This window comes from Piliocolobus tephrosceles, chromosome 17 (genome assembly GCF_002776525.5).
Source record: "Piliocolobus tephrosceles isolate RC106 chromosome 17, ASM277652v3, whole genome shotgun sequence".
NCBI lineage: Eukaryota > Metazoa > Chordata > Mammalia > Primates > Cercopithecidae > Piliocolobus > Piliocolobus tephrosceles.
Window position 1 is genome coordinate 41547513 of NC_045450.1, and position 16731 is coordinate 41564243.

The following is a 16731-nucleotide window of genomic DNA, read 5'->3' on the forward strand; positions in this document are numbered from 1 at the left end:
GTGCTAGGTAGCTGGAATATCTGAGGTAAATCAAGCACTGATTTGTTCCCAGAGTTGTGCATAATGCTTTAAAAGTGGGCTGGGTTTTTTTCCTCTTGGCCCAGATCACCTAAGTGAAGTACTCGTTGTTCTAAGTTGCTAACCCAGGGAAGGAGAACATTTTCCTGTCCTAACCTTGGTTTTTGAAATAAGCTTCTCCTGTGTGTCCTCCCTGGGGTCCCTGGCCCACAGCGGATCGCTCAGCAGATATGTGAATGAGCAGATGCTTTGCTTTGGCCTCCTGTGCCAAGCTCCTCTCCACATCCTCTCGAACAGCTCCATGTGCCTAGATTCAGACTCGGTGATTCACCATGGGGGCCCTTAATAGGCATTCAGTCTGAAAGAAGGTGGAGGAGAATAATGTCTCCCAGGATGAGATGAGACTCAGGGCTGTTCCTTCAAAGACAGAAACTTGCAGAGCTGCACAGCAGCAGGGAAACATTGAGAAGGGGGTGGAAATTTGATGTACTGTGAATAACGAAGGCCAGATCTTTAAAAAGAAAAAGGGAGGGGGTGCTGGCAGAAACCCAGCTGCACTGGTACACTGTACGCCCAGCTGCCTTTGCCCTTGAGCTTCTATTTCTTGGGGATGGGGAGGGCAAAAAAGTTTGCCCTGGACACTGGCTTCTGTTTGAGCAGGAAGTGGGGAGCCAGTGATCCCAGAGGGGACTTCAGTATCAGAACATAGGCTTTGGTGGCCTCAGCAGACCTGGCCTAGGCAGGCTTTCAGGTGGCACTCAGGGCTTTATGGCCTGCAGATAAGGCCCCTTCATCTGGGTCAGACTTAGCAAATAAAAATATAGGACACTCAATTTAAGTTTGCATTTCGTATAAACAGTGAAGAAGTTCCTAGTGTAAGTATGTCCCAGTTCTATGTGGCTTCCCTATCTGGGCTTGCCTCTGCAAGCCAGAGTACTTGCTGCCCAGAGACCTTCAGGCCTGCCACGGGCTGCCAGGAGCTCTCTAGTGAAACTGGATTACCCTGATTTTGTGCATTGTTTGTGCTTGTGTGGGCATCGGAAATGACAGTGAGATATGCAGTTTTGAAGAGCTCAGCAGGCAGCTGAGCGGGATAATGTGGGCCCCAGTTGACCTCAGTGTCTGTCATCTACTGTGTGTTTTTCAACCAGGAATTTCAAATACTGTGTATTTTAGAAAGAAAGGAAAGAGGCAAAGTACAGCCTTTTCTCACTTGATCAGTAACTTGTGTTAGAAACTCAGTGGGGGAGAATTCTTTGCGTTTTTCAGTTGACTGATTATTTTCCTTTTTTTCGTTTTTGCTTTTCTCAAGTCACTGTGTGTGGTGCTTGTGGGAGAAGGGAGAGGGTGGGAGAGCGTTGGTGGGTGTGTTCTGCATGTTCCTTTCTGTACAGTAACTTGTGCATTTACTCCGTTGAGGATGGTTCCTTCACCACCACCCCTCTCTGTAGCCAGTAAATTTCTGGAATGTTCTCCCAGAGTGCCATGTGCCCCCTTTGTTCAGTCCTTCAGTGGAGCAGAAACCTTTCTCAGGCCTTTCCTGGGAATATCCTTAGCTGAGGCACAGCCTCGGGGCTCCTCAGAAGGTGACAGAAGTGCCTCTACCTGGCCTCGGAGGTTAATGAGCCAGGCCTGCCTCTTCTCCACTCCCTGCAAAGAAGGCTCCTAAGGCTTATCCAGTCCCTGGGTCTGCGAAGTCCCCAGAGGTCTCTGTAAGTACAGGACTCCCATCCCAGCTCTGAATGTGTGCTTTCTCCCCATGAGCTTCAGAATTCTGGGGTGAAAGGTCAGATTCTGGCTGCAGGTGTGGTGGGACAGTAAGTCAGAAGCATTCTGGTGATAAACCCAGCATGCGGCATGCATTCTGGGGCTGGGAACAGCTGAGATCTGTAACCCCTTATTTTAGACCTTCAGTGGAAAGCATTTTATTTTTTTTTTTGTTGTTGTTGAGACGGAGTCTTGCTCTGTCGCCCAGGCTGGAGTGCAGTGGCCGGATCTCAGCTCACTGCAAGCTCCGCCTCCTGGGTTCACGCCATTCTCCTGCCTCAGCCTCCCAAGTAGCTGGGACTACAGGCGCCCGCCACCTCGCCCGGCTAGTTTTTTGTATTTTTAGTAGAGACGGGGTTTCACCGTGATAGCCAGGATGGTCTTGATCTCCTGACCTCGTGATCCGCCCGTCTCGGCCTCCCAAAGTGCTGGGATTACAGGCTTGAGCCACCGCGCCCGGCCGGAAAGCATTTTAAATGGAGGTTGAGAGCCACTTATTGGCCTTGGGGAAGGAGAGCCGGAATTTGGGAGCCATGTTTTGGTGGGGTGGCAGAAGAGGCTTGGTCCTGACCTTGGAACAGATGTCTCCTGCTCTCTTAGACAGTAGCTGCCTGTGCTTTTGACCAGGGCAGGTGTTTTCAGGATCTGGGGAATGGGGTTCTGCTCGAGGACGTGCAGATGGCTAAGGGGGTAGGGTGTTCATCTCTCTCCATCTGGGGACCCACCCTATCACGGTGATGGCAGGTCAGCTGCCCAGTGGCCTGTGTGCTATCCCTGAAGGGGCTCCACAAAAGAGTTTCAGCCCCTCCCTTTGCCTGGGGCCTTCAGCTTGTGCTGGCATCTGAGAGGCCATTTCCTGATGAGTCACCTGGGAATCTGGGCCTCAGACCCCATCAGCCGGTTTAATGGCCTCCTGTGGGACTGCACAGCACCTCCTGGAGCTGAGGCTGGCAGCCTGTGGCTGTGGAGGGGAAACTGTCGGGCTGGGAATGGTGGCGAGAGGGCCTCTAGGGATAAGGGTGGCCCTGTTTATTTGGGTTTCTTTTTTTTTTTCCTCTTTTTATTTGAGACAGAATTTTGTTCTTGTTGCCCAGGCTGGAATGCAATGGTGCAATCTCAGCTCACCGCAACCTCCACCTCCCAGGTTCAAGTGATTCTCCTGCCTCAGCCTCCCAAGTAACTGGGATTACAGGCATGCACCACCATGCCCAGCTAATTTTGTATTTTTAGTAGAGATGGGGTTTCTCCATGTTGGTCAGGCTGGTCTCGAATGCCTGACCTCAGGTGATCCACCCACCTTGGCCTCCCAAAGTCCTGGGATTACAGGCTTGAGCCACCACACCCTCAGGTTTCTTAAGAGCTGAAGGCTTTTCAGTTGGGTGAGGATTCTTTCTGGGTCCTCAGTTAAAACCATTAGAATGCCACCCAAATGGCAAAAGAAGAAGACAAAGTTAAGCCCATTGGTCCCCCCAACATGAGTGACACCTCAGCTGTTCCTGGAAATGGCCAGGTTTGCATGGAAGCCCTGAAAAGCAAACAGCCACAGAGAAATATGAGGACTGACGGTGGGAAGTGAGGCCCAGAAGCTGGGAAAGCTGCCTGCTGGCAGTGCTGTTGCGGGGACAGACATTTTCGTTGGAGAGGTTGGCTGGAAATTCTTTTTCCTCAGTTTTCCCAAATGTGTCCTTCCCATAGTGCCAGTCTAGAGGCAACACCCCCACCACACCACTGACCCTACCACACTCAGGGTGGGTCTCTGATCAACTTGACAGAGCAGTTGGCTTGAATTTTTGGGAAAATTTGAACCAAACCAAAAAGGACACTTTTTTTCTTCAAAAACAGACGTTTAAGATGTGGCCCTCTGGTGGCTGGCAGCTGTCAGTGGCATCAGAAAGCACAAGAACATCAGACTTCCTTGAAAACTAAATTCTGAAAGGGTCTTCTCAACAGCGGGAGGCGGAGGATGGGAAGAGGGAAAGGTAAGGAACATGGAATGACCGTGCCCTGGCCGGAGGGAGCAAGTCCTGGCCAGGCAGTCGCCCTGCACCACAAGGCTTCAGAGCTTGGGAGCTGTGAGTCCCTCCATTGCTGTGAACCAGTTTGCTCTTGTAGGAAGCAGGCACGCCAGTTTCTACTCCATCAGGCCACTGGGAAGAGGAAGTTAAAACCTGTTGCCTGTTGCACAGGGGGCTCTCCATAAATAAATGTTCATTGTGGCCACCCAGCTCCCTGCCTTGTGCAGACGGTCTCCAAGACTGTAGGCACGTCCTCCACCACTGGGCTTCTGCCCTTAAAAACAGGGCCTGCACGTGGGTGCAGGTCAAATCAATGACTCCCACCTCAGGGATGCCTTTTTTATTTTTTATTATTATTATTTTTTTTTGGCAAGAGACAAAATTAGGTCAACATTGATGAGCCAAAACTTTGCTAATGGGGAAAGACACTGACATGTCAAGTTCAACTTGCGGTTCCTGTTTCTTTAGGAACTGCTAAGTGGAGAATGCAGTTCAAGAAATGTTTAAGGGTCTACCTCATGCCAGGCATTATTCTAGGCACAGGGTCACAATGGTGAACTGAATCAAGATCTCTGCCCTCAAGGAGCTTCCTTCTTAGTGGAGTGTGAGACAATAAGGGGCCTCTTCCTATAAGGGTCTCTCCTTCCAGGCTGGCTCAAGAGCTTCACTCATCCGTTCAGCACCCACCATGGCCCACCATGGCAGGGTCCCATTCTGTCACCTTGGTTGGAGTACAGTGGCGCGATCTTTCCTCACTGTAACCTCCGCCTCAGGAGCTCAAGCGATCCTCCCACCTCAGTCCTCTGAGTAGCTGGGACTACAGGCACGTGCCACCACATCCAGCTAATTTTTATGCATTTTTTGTAGAGATGGGGTTTTGCCATGTTGCTCAGGCTGGTCTTGAACTCCTGGACTCAAGTGATCTGCCAGCCTCAACATCCCAGAGTACTGGGATTATAGGCGTGAGCCACCGTGCCTGGCCCACTATGGGGTGATTTCTGAGACTAAGGTGCAATCTCTGCTTTCTGAGGTTCACTGTGTGGTTGGGGAAAAGAGAAAAGCAGGTTATGTACATGTGCACACAGACACACCATAATCAAATAGGAAGCCTTAAGAAATGCCACAAAGAGCCTGGCATGGTGGCTCACACCTGTAATCCCAACATTCTGATGTCCAGGGCAGGAGGATCACTTGAGCCCAGGAGTTTGAGACCAGCTTGGGCAACATGGTGAAACCCTGTCTCTATTAAATATATATATACAAAAATTAGCCAGGTATGGTGGCATGAGCCTGTAGTCACAGCTACTTGGAAGGCTGAAGCGGGAGATCGCTTGAACCTGGGAGGCAGAGTTCAAGGCTGCAGTGAGCCGAGATTGAGCCACTGCACTTCAGCCACTTCAGCAGCCCCTGTGACAGAGCAAGACCCTGTGTCAAAAAAAAAAAAAAAAAACCCACAAGGAAGGGCCATATAAAGGGGAAAGATTCTGGCTGGGGATGCAGGGGCTGTCTGCAAGTGACCAAGACTCAGACCTACAGAGATGGAAGAACACTGTGGGGGTGTGGCCATCCTGCTAGCCCAGGATGCAGGGACACCCCCAGGTCCCCTCGGCCTGGCCACAGCTGGCCTGCTTCATATGCCCCAGCAGTGTCATGTAGCTGTTAATCTCTCCCATGACCCTGAAGCAGGAGAAACAGCAAGACTCAGGTGAGTGGAGGGGACTGCCAGAGGTCCCAGGCCTCATGTTCATCCCTTACCTGGCCAAGCAGAAGCCTGACTCTAGGGCATCTCCCTTGTTCAAGAGGTAAGTATGTGGTGGGTATGGAGGGGACCTGGGGTGTATGTGGCCTGTGAGGCAGAGAGGTGAGTCAGGGGTGGTCTGACTTGGGAACACATACTTGTCTGTGCAAACCAATAATTATAAGGTTATCTGTTGTCCTTGGGCAATTAATCCTGCACAAAAGGGCTGGTAGCCAGTGCATGTATTCCTGTGTCTAACCAGGAGAGAAAAAGCTCTTTAAAAGCCTTTTACAACAGGAAAGATAACTTAAAAAAAAAAAAATTTTAGATCAGCAATCCCTTTATCAAAAGAGCCAGATTCTGTGCTGGACACAGCCTTAGTTAACGTCTTCTTCCCTCCAGCTCCGCGCCAGCTCTGCAGTTCATAGCACTGGCTTCATCTTAGAATCACCCAAGGAGTTTCGCCGCTACTGATTTCTAAGGCCCTGCCCCCTGAGCTTCCCACTTAACTGGCCTGGGGAGGGGCTGAGGCACTGATTCTTACTTTGTAAAAGTTTCCCAAGTGATTTTCATGCCCTGCTAGGGTCAGGAACCATTGCTGTGACTGAAGCAGGGAGTGATGAAGTAGGCCTCTGGACCTTTCTAAATGTGAAAATCCCCCAAACCCCTTCCCCAACACAGATTTTCATACAATGTCTGAGACGTACTAAATAGGAAGATACAAATTCTATCTGGTTAGGGAAAAACATGCACCACGCCAAGTCCCACTGGGTCACCTTGCCCACTCTATACCCATCAAGGTCAAAGCCAACCTAGCCGCTGTCCAACGTGGTTTTTAATGTTGGGAAGTTAACCATTAAAAATGGTATCAGAGGCTGGGCGCGGTGGCTCAGGCCTGTAATCCCAGCACTTGGGGAGGCCTAAGCAGGCAGATCACTTAAGGTCAGGAGACCGAGACCAGCCTGGCCAACATGGTGAAACCTAGTCTCTACCAAAATACAAAAAAATTAGCCAGATGTGGTGGCGTGCGCCTGTAATCTCAGCTACTCGGGAGGCTGAGACAGGAGAATGGCTTCACAGATTGCAGTGAGCTGAGTTTGCGCCACTGTGCTTCAGCTGAGCAACAGAGTGAGACTCCCTCTAAAAAAAAAAAAAAAAAAAAAAATGGCATCAGATAAAGAGCATCATTGTGTGTGAGGGGCTCAGGGGGCACATTTTTCAGGAAATCATAAGTGAATGAGCACTTGACAGCTCTGGTTGGAACCCAGGGACCCTGATCAAAGATACTCTTTCCCAGTGTCTGGCTGCCCCTGGCCTTCCCGCATTCACCACTGGCAGGTGCACTGAATGGGCTTGTCCTGAGCCTCTTCAGTGCACAGTGCTGCCACTAACTGCAAGCTCCTTCCTGGTAAGGAGCCGACTTCTGTTCCCCAGACCACCCCTCAAACTTCCGCTGTGGGGCTCCATACCCTGCAGGACCTGCACCGAGCCAGAGCACAAAGGTCCACCGTGGCCCCAGCCTGGAGTGCAAACTCCCCTTGCAGGCAAGCCCCAGTGTCTTCTTGCATCTGAACCCTGGGGTGTTGGGTGACCACTGGCAGAAGATCCTTTTTTTTTTTTTTTTTTTTTGAGACGGGGTCTTGCTCTGTTGCCGGGGCTGGAGTGCAGTGGCCGGATCTCAGCTCACTGCAAGCTCCGCCTCCCGGGTTTACGCCATTCTCCTGCCTCAGCCTCCCAAGTAGCTGGGACTACAGGTGCCCGCCACCTCGCCCGGCTAGATTTTTGTATTTTTTAGTAGAGACGGAGTTTCACTGTGTTAGCCAGGATGGTCTCGATCTCCTGACCTCGTGATCCGCCCGTCTCGGCCTCCCAAAGTGCTGGGATTACAGGCTTGAGCCACCGCGCCCGGCCAGAAGATCCTTTAGAGCTCTGCTGGGGGATGGTAAGGAGGTCAGCCACTTATTTCAGGTATTTGGCAGAGAGTCAACCAGATGATGTTGGAGAGCCTCTGGATACTGTACTTCTAGGACTCTGAACGTTCTCTGCTTTTACATGCATGCAATGCCTGTCATGGTCTGGGCTCTGATGACTCTAAAAGCCAACTCTCTGCATTTCTGCTTTTGGACCTGAGCTCCTCCTCTTCCCACTCCTCCCTCTGCCTCAACTTCTAAAAATTAAAAAGAAACCAACAAAAATGTTAGCAGCTGCCCTTACCAAAAAGCACTGCCTTAAACAAGTAGAGGATGACTGCGTTTTCTCCCACCTTTCTTTTCTGGTAGCTTAAAGGCTAGAAGCAAAACAAATAAACAAACAAAAAGTTTATATTTGCAGAGCATTATTAATGTCCTCCAAAATGCTGCTTTCACAAATCCCCTCTTAATATCATCAGAAAACCCATGACTGGGTAGAATTATCTCCATTTGACCTAAAAGCACCAGGTTAGAAAGTAGGCTGAACAGATCTCAGCCAGGCCTCTCCGCTCACATCCTTCCTCACTCCCTGGACTGGGCCTGGCTTGAGGGAGTGGGTTGGGGAGCTTAGCTTTCAAAAGCAGCTATGAGATTCTAGGCCTCCTGGTTCTGGTAGCAGGAGCAAGTCATAGGCCCCTAGACTCCAAAAATATCCATTAAAGAGTGTTCTGATTTGAAGTCTACCTGTGGAATTCAAAATGGAACAGAATGATCATGTTTCTCCTTTTGCTTTCAAGAAAAAAAGAATAGGTTTCCAATGAAATTTGAAAATGAAAGGCTGGCCAGGCACAGTGGCTTACGCCTGTAATCCCAGCACTTTGGGAGACCAGGGCAGGTGGATAACTTGAGCTCAAGAGTTTGAAACCAGCCTGGGCAACAAGACCCTGTCTCTACAATAATTTTTTAAAAAATTAGCTGGGTGTAGTGTAGTCGCAGCCTGTAGTCCCAGCTACTCGGGAGGCTGAGATGGAAGGATCGCTTGAGCCTGGGAGGTGAGGCTGTGGTGATCTGTAATCGCGCCACTGCACTCCAGCCTTGGTAACAGAGTGAGACCCTGTCTCAAAAAAAAGAAAGGTCAATGCTAGTGAAGACAACGAGTTGGACTCCTTGGTTTCTTGGGAGAGCACATTGGCAGAGTCATCAGGGTGGAGTAACATATATTTGTGTCTGTTATTACAGGGCTGAATTTTTATTAGAGTTACTGCTCCAGTTCGTGTGGATGCAGCAGGGCTGAGCTCCAGCTAAACCTGCAGGGACAGATAAAGGGTTGACGGGGATTTATTTATTTACTTATTTGTTTGTTTATTTATTTATTTATAATGAGAAGAGGAAGAGGGAAAGAAAGTAAATCTCACTCTTTTATCAGGTAATAACTACTGATCATGATTGCACTTTCTGTCTTGGCTGCCAGGAAGCTCCAGACTAACATTGGACTTTGTCCTTCTTAAATAATTGCTTATCTATTCGCTTTTTGTGTCATCTACCTCTACCCTGGTACAAGCCAGAGGAAATCATCCTCTCTCTGAACCGGAGTAGCATTTATCCAGGGATTTATGTATTCCTGCCTTGGCTTGTGGCTATTTGTTGGCCTTATCTCCTCTGATGAATGGTATGCTCCTGAGGACTATGGCCATGCCTTATCCTTCTGTGTGTCCTTCAAAATAGCCAGATTGTGTTTAATGCATATCTATAAGTGTGGAATGAATGTTGGCTAGATAGGATTTTGTTTTGTTTTGTTTTTAAGTCTGTCCATGAAGAAAAAGGAACTAGGAGTACTCCTTTTTCTTTTTTCTTTTTTTCTTTCTTTCTTTTTTTTTTTTTTTTAATATTTTTGAGACAAGATCTCAGACTAGAGCCCAGCAAACACAGTTCACTGCAGCCTCAACCTCCTGGGCTCAAGTGATCTTCCCACTTCAGCCTCCCAAGTAGCTGAAACTGCAGGCGTGCACCACCATGCCTGGCTAATCTTTAAATTTTTTTGTAGAGACGGGATTTCTCTATGTTGCCCAGGCTGGTCTTGAACTCCTGGGCTCAAGCAATCCTCCCGCCTCAGCCTCCTCCCAAAGAGCTGGGATTACAGGCTTAAGCCACCACACCTGGTTGGGAGTCCTTCCTTTAACAATGAAAATGTCTTAACTCATCATGTATGTTTCCTTGGTGGCTTTAGCTATCGATAGCTTCAAGTACTTTAGTGTCCAACTGCTAGAACATTGTCCAGGTAGAGGACCAGGACTGCAATAGACACACCTGCAATAGACCAGGACTGTAGAGGACCAGGACTGCAATAGACTGTGGGCTCCTCAAGGCTCAATTTCTTTCTTGCTTTTTTTTTTTTTTTTTTTTTTTGAGATGAGCGTCTCACTCTGTCGCCCAGGCTGGAGTGCAGTGATACGATCTCGGCTCACTGCAACCTCCACCTCCTGGGTTCAAGCGATTCTGCTGCCTCAGCCTCCCGAGTAGCTGGCATTACAGGTGCCTGCCACCACGCCTGGCTAATTTTGGTATTTTTAGTAGAGATGAGGTTTCACCATCTTGGGCAGGCTGGTCTTGATCTTCTGACCTCATGATCCACCTGCCTCAGCCTCCCAAAGTGGTGGGATTACAGGTGTGAGCCCCTGCACCCGTCCTCAAGGCTCAATTTCTTGGTCCTGGTTGCTGGAGAGGTTGCAGTCCAGCCTCTGGCTTCCCAGGCTTTCCCAGTTCCCTGTACATCCATTGTTTCTCTGCACCCCCTGCATTGTACAGGTTTTTTTTTATGTGTGTTCCCCTCTTCCCCACGAGCATCAAGTCTGTGAGCCCTTGTGGGCAGGGACCCAGATTCCACCCTATGCACACCTGGGCCCTGGTGCCATATTGGTCTGGGGCAGCCATTGGTTGGGGAAGATGTTGTATGGGTTCATCACTGTCTCAAAACCAGAGGAGCCACACCCCAGAGGAGGAAGCCGGCGGAGTTCTGGTATCGTTGCTGCAGCTGGTGTTGTGAATCAGGCCGACGAGCAGCGCATCCTCTTACCCGGCTATTTCACGACACCAGGGTTGCATCATACCCATCCTCTCCAGGCGAGCCTCGTGGGACCGGGCCGGACGCAAGGACCTGGGGATGGGGTTGGGGTGGGAGTCTGTGTGAAAGCTTGTCCTCTGCAACCTGCTGGATCTCAGCCCAGACCGCTCCTCAGAATCACCTGGCAGCTTTCAAAAAACTCTGATGTTTGCCCCTCACCTCCTCTTGCTCAGGTCCACAGAATCTCCAGGGTGGGGCCCTGGAATCAGCATTTGTTAGAGGTTCCAGTGTGATGCCGAAGTCTGTGAGTAGTCAAGGGTGGGCCCTGGAACTCATAGCCAGGGTCACTGTCTGTTCCAGCCTGACTGTTGTCATAGCCTTCACCTGGCCCTCCATGACCCCATTTCTTTCTGTCTTGCACCGTTCACCACACCACTGCTGCCCTGGGCCAGCTTTTCAGAAACAAATGGGGCCTGAGACCCCAGGACAAAGGACAGGCTTCTTACCCTGGCCTTCAAGGCCTTCCCATCAGGGTTCTCTACTTGGAAACGATACAATCATTTCCTCCTTGGAGCTCTCCTGGGTCCCTCCTTCCTTTGAACCCTGCCCCACACAAATCCACATGCTGGTTCTGTTGGCTCTGCCTTCAGAATCTATCTCAGCTCCCAACCCTTCTCACCATCCTGCCATCCCACAGCTACTCCCCAAGCCTGGCCATCACTCTCATGTACCTGCAGTGGTCCCTGACTAGCTTTTGGGGTTATTTTGTTTGTTTGTTTGTTTTGAGATGGTGTCTTACTCTGTTGCCCAGGCTAAAGTACAATGGGGAGATCTCGGCTCACTGCAACCTCCACCTCCCAGGTTCAAGCAGTTGTCCCACCTCAGCCTCCCGAGTAGCTAGGTTTACAGGCACCCGCCATCATGCCCAGCTAATGTTTGTATTTTTGTGGAGATGCAGTTTCATTGTGTTGGTCAGGCTAGTCTTGAACTCCTGACTTCAGGTGATCTGCCTGCCTCAGCCTCCCAAAGTGCTGGGATTACAGGTATGAGCCACTGTCTACTGACTAGTCTTACCTAGCCCTTCTCCCTCAGCCCATTCTCAAGACAACAGCCAAAATGAGCTTGTAAAAATAAACCTGACCATTGTAGAATAGAATAGGACACTTCTTTTTTTTTTTTTTTTTTTTTTGAGACGGAGTCTTGCTCTGTCGCCCAGGCTGGAGTGCAGTGGCCTGATCTCAGCTCACTGCAAGCTCTGCCTCCCGGGTTCACGCCATTCTCCTGCCTCAGCCTCCCGAGTACCTGGGACTACAGGCGCCCGCCAACACGCCCGGCTAATTTTTTGTATTTTAGTAGAGACAGGGTTTCACCGTGTTAGCCAGGATGGTCTCGATCTCCTGACCTCGTGATCCGCCCGTCTCGGCCTCCCAAAGTGCTGGGATTACAGGCTTGAGCCACCGCGCCCGGCCGTAGAATAGGACACTTCTAACCCTGGCCTATAAGGCTACATGTTCCCTTTTACATGTCTCCAACGCCAACTCCTTGGTCCCTCTGCTCCAGCCACACAGGCCTCCTTGCCAGTCTTGAAGCCCACACCACAGTCCTGCTACAGGGCCTTTGCATATGCTGTGTCCTCATCTGGAACCCCTGTGTTCATACCCGCTCACATGTGGGTGGCTCCTCATTGTTGAAGCTTGGCTCGAATTTCTGATTCTCAAAGAGGCTTAATGTACCCTTCCCAAGAAAAAAACTTTGTTTTCTTAACAGCACTTATCACTAAATGTGTTATAACAATTGCTTGTTTATTTACTGTCTCTCCCATTAGAATGTGAGCTCTAGGAAGGCAGGGTCTGTGTCTTGTTTCCTGTGGTGCCTTCCTTGCCTAGCACAGGGCGTGGTATGCAGTAGGCACTCAATAAACGCAGTGGAGTGAAGAAAGAATTAGATCCCCTTTAGCCTCATCTCCCACCATTTCTTCCCTCCTCTCCCCACCCCACAGCACTATGTGGGCCTCAGTCCCACCGCCTCTTCCCCTGCGCTGACCACACCCCTCCTGAGCTCCTTCCCCTCCTCTCCCCTGTCCTCATCTCCCCTCCATCCTCACCCACACACCTACCCTCCCCTCTCCCCTCCTTCCTCTGGGCAGCCTTCCTCCTCTGCTGGCCAGTTGCATGATCTCCTTGCTGGTCTGTCTGCCAGGTTAGGCTGTGAGGTTCAGTGCTTGGTACACAGGAGGAACACAATAAATGCCGAGTTGCCTCTGTAGCCGCAAAGACAGGAGGCCCTGAGATTCTGAGGTTGCAGCAGGGGCTTCTGTCCTTAGGGTTTCAGGACCCGCATCTGGGGTTTCCGCTTCTCCGGTTTCCTGACAGCTGAGAGTTTCCGTTTCTTCACTGCTCCTGTTCTGTCTGAGATCCAGGAGATCCGAAGGGCCCACTGCACTCAGCCAGGGCCGAGGGATGCCTGGCACTGGTAAGAGGAGGCATTTCCATTTTGCTACTGCAAAGCTGAGGTTCACCCAAGTCAGTTTCATGCTCAGAGTCACACAGAAACGGCCAGAACTGAGACTCTTTGCAGCCAAATCAAGGGCTTTGCTCCAGGCACATAGAACCTCAGATCAGAAGGGCCTGGCCCATGGGTTCTCCTGGAAGCCAGATTCCTGAAAGATAGGGACTGTGTTTGACCTAGCACTGCATCTCCACTGACCATCAAAAAGAGTGCCTCTGTAAACATTTCTGAAATTGATTAAATTCCATCCAAATGCAACTTCCCCTTCCTGGGGGTCTGTGCCTCGGGACAAGGTGTCTGACAGTCTCTCAGCGTGTCCTGTTGATGAGTCCTTCGAGGGGACCTGCTAAAACCCTATCTTACCCCATAGAGAGGCAGAGGGGCAGAAGAGATTTCTTGAAGAAGCAGATGTCCCCCTGCAGAACAGAAAGGGACTTTGGAGCTGAACAGGCCAGGGTTTTCTGGAGGGAGGAGCGAGTGACTTGCCCAAGGTCACCCTTGGCAAGCACAGTCAGGGCCCCTCACTCTGCCCAGGGCTACAGCGCTGCTGGAAACCAGCCCGGGCCCCTTCAGGCTCCTTCTTCTGTGAGATCTTAATCAGGAATTTTCCACAGCTGCCCAGGGACAGGGTGTGTAGGAATGGTGTGAGCGGATAAAGGGCAACTGTGATTTTCTCCAGACAAATGGCAGTTTAAGAGGGAGATGAGTGATAAGATCTGCCCCGAGGGCCCCATGGGAGGGACTGAGCAGAGAGAGGCCTCCACAAATCCTCTCCCCTAACAAAGCCAGGGTGGGGCCCTCAAGCCTTCAGCCCCACTGGCAGATGCCTCTCTGAGGAGGGGCTGGGAATCCAGGGAAGTTGGTAGGGAGGCCTGTGGGTCATTAAGAGGTGCCCTGAGAAGATTTAAAAATTAACATCTAGGCCGGGCGCGGTGGCTCAAGCCTGTAATCCCAGCACTTTGGGAGGCCGAGACGGGCGGATCACGAGGTCAGGAGATCGAGACCATCCTGGCTAACACGGTGAAACCCCGTCTCTACTAAAAAATACAAAAACTAGCCGGGCGAGGTGGCGGGCGCCTGTAGTCCCAGCTACTTGGGAGGCTGAGGCAGGAGAATGGCGTGAACCCGGGAGGCGGAGCTTGCAGTGAGCTGAGATCCGGCCACAGTACTCCATCCCGGTCGACAGAGTGAGACTCTGCCTCAAAAAAAATAAAATAAAATAAAAATTAACATCTATGGTAAATGTATAAGCTTTGCAAAAAAAAAAAGTGCACAGTGATCGTAACCTTTGGGGTTTGTCATTGAGGTCCTGTTATCCTCAGCTCACCTCTAGATGCGAAACTAGAGGCTGAATGCTGAGCTGAGAGGGCCTGTGGAGTGGCCAGTTTCATCAGCCCTGCTTGGGGTCATTCTGTCAGCCAAGGATTTCCACGGAGCCATCCTTTGCCCTCTTTGCTTCTGCGTGTCCCCTTCATAATTCAACAAGCGTTTGTTGAATACCCACTCTGTACTGTTTTGTTGCCTGGGATTATCACTGAGCAAAACAGGGCCAGATCCCTGCCTTTGTGAGTCTAACAAGGTGGATAAAACTTCTGTCTCCTCCCCAGAAAAGTGCACTGACGTATGAAAACTTATCCATGATTGTGTGGGACTCCTAGACCCTCATCTTGGAGGTGGACTGCCCAACAGTGTTTGCTGCCCTAACATAGGCTGAGCATTTCACCTACCCGTTCTGCCTGGCCCTACAGCTGAGTAGGTACACCTGCCCCCAGTACCTCTGGATGAGGAGTAAGAGGGTTAGCAAGGGGGAAAGAGTGAGCCAGCCAGGCCTTCCTGTGAGTTCTCAATCACCCAGTGCTGACTTGCTGTTGGGGGTCATGGAGCACTAAGGATTTCAAGCACTGTGGAGCCAGTCCTGTGGGGGACCTGTGTGAACTCTGTAAGCCCAAGTCTAAGAGGCAGGGCTAGGGAGGGAGAGGAGGCGTGTCCCTCCATATCCCTCCCAAGGATGACCAGAGCCAGAGCATAAGCCAAGCTCAGGTGTCTAGAGCTGGCGATGGCCTTTCTATCCCCTGCCTCCAGGAAGAGCAACTTATTCTCTAAGAATCAGGTCAGGGGTCCCCTCCTCCAGGAAGCCTTCCCTGGCTCTCCCTACTCTGACCCTCCTCCAGGGACATCTCTCCCATTGCTACCCTCACTACACAGCTGGGTGATCTGTTTCCACACTGATTTCCCGAGTGAACTCGGCAGCTTCGTGAGCACGGGCACAATGCCCGCCATGGGTGTCCTTGGCTCCTATCGCCACCCATGGCATGGTGGGTGGTCAGTAAAGGTTTGTTGGGTGAATGGCAGCAAGATGGGAAACTCAGCAGAGGTGACAAAGAGATCAGTGATTTTCTTGTGAGCCACTAGGTCACCCCGCTTCTGAGTAGCAGACTCCAAGATAGGGGACTGTGTGCAGGGCATTCAACAGGGAGCCTCTTGGGGTCAGTCCTTGTGGGTAGAAGGGAAGGAAGCAGGACTGGACAGAGGGAGAAGTGAGCTTCGGTGTATACCCAAAGCCTCAGCTGGGGCAGGGTGCCAGGTCTTTATACCCATATCCGTCAGTCATTGAATGCTGGCCTCTGAGAGGAAAGGTGACCACAGGTGAGGCCAGCACCATAGGGGCTGACACTGAGAGCCCTCATAACAGCTGGGAAAATACGCCCTCCATTGCTGGCGACACATCAAGTGTGTGCCCACTAACTCATCTCTCAAGACCCTGACTCAGCTCTTTCATCCCCTGACAGCTCAAATTTCAACCACTGCCTCCCTGCAATGGCTTAGGCACCTCTGGTAACAAGAGTGCTGCTCCCATGCCACCAGCATTCAAGGTGTGGCCTCAGAGTGCTGGCAGAAGTGGTCCTGACCTGGTCCAGCACTGGTAGGGGGACTGCTCCTATGGGAGCTGGGGTGCCTTGTCTGGGATGGTTTCAGGAACCAGGAAAGGCGCTGGCTCCCCAGGCTTTATAACCCAATGGCCCTGCAGGCAGAGCCCAGGGAAACCCACACTTTGGGTGATGCCTAGGGGCCCTGGAGGCCACCGGCTGGTCCCAAGCCCCAGGGCTTGTCAGTCTATTGGTGGATATGGATTACAATTCTGACCTGCTGAACTCTGGTTTGAAGTTACTTGTAAATATACTGAGATGTCTCTGGAGGGACACATAGACATTGGGAGACAGGTTGGAGCTAGAGAGACTAACTCCGGGTGTGTGTGTGTACATCTTTTTAAATGTTATACCAGCTGGGTGCAGTGGCTCATGCCTGCAATCCCAACACTTTGGGAGGTGGAAGGCTGAGGTAGGAGACTCACTTGAGTCCAGGAGTTTGAGACCAGCCTGGGTAACCAGGGAGGGGTGGTTGGGGTGACTTGAGACTCCATCTCTACAAAAAGTAAAAACAAATTAGCCAAACATGATGGTGTGTGCCTGTGGCCCCAGCTACTGGGGAGGCTGAGGTGGGAGGATTCTTGAGCTCTGATGGGTGAGGCTTCAGTGAGCTGTGAATGTGCCACTGCATTCCAGCCTGGGTGACAGAGGAAGACCCTATCTCAAAAAAAATTATGTAATTCATCTTTTCAAAACTACTAAATAATCGACTGTCGCGAACTAACGTCAGATCGGATGCCCGCCGTGTAGGGGAAGAGTGGAGATGTCGGTGGACGCCGTAGCGTCA

General features: G+C 50.9%; 1 protein-coding gene across 1 annotated transcript in view; it reads left to right on the top strand.

Annotated features, from left to right (window-relative positions):
- The first annotated feature begins 5338 nt into the window (after window positions 1-5338).
- SLC12A3 (solute carrier family 12 member 3) overlaps window positions 5339-16731 on the top strand; it is a 65234-nt gene continuing 53841 nt past the window's right edge. The window contains exons 1-2 of the mRNA XM_023210398.1: window positions 5339-5505; window positions 6877-6946. Of these exons, the coding sequence (XP_023066166.1) occupies window positions 5339-5505; window positions 6877-6946 (237 nt within the window). The remainder of the gene's footprint in view (window positions 5506-6876; window positions 6947-16731) is intronic.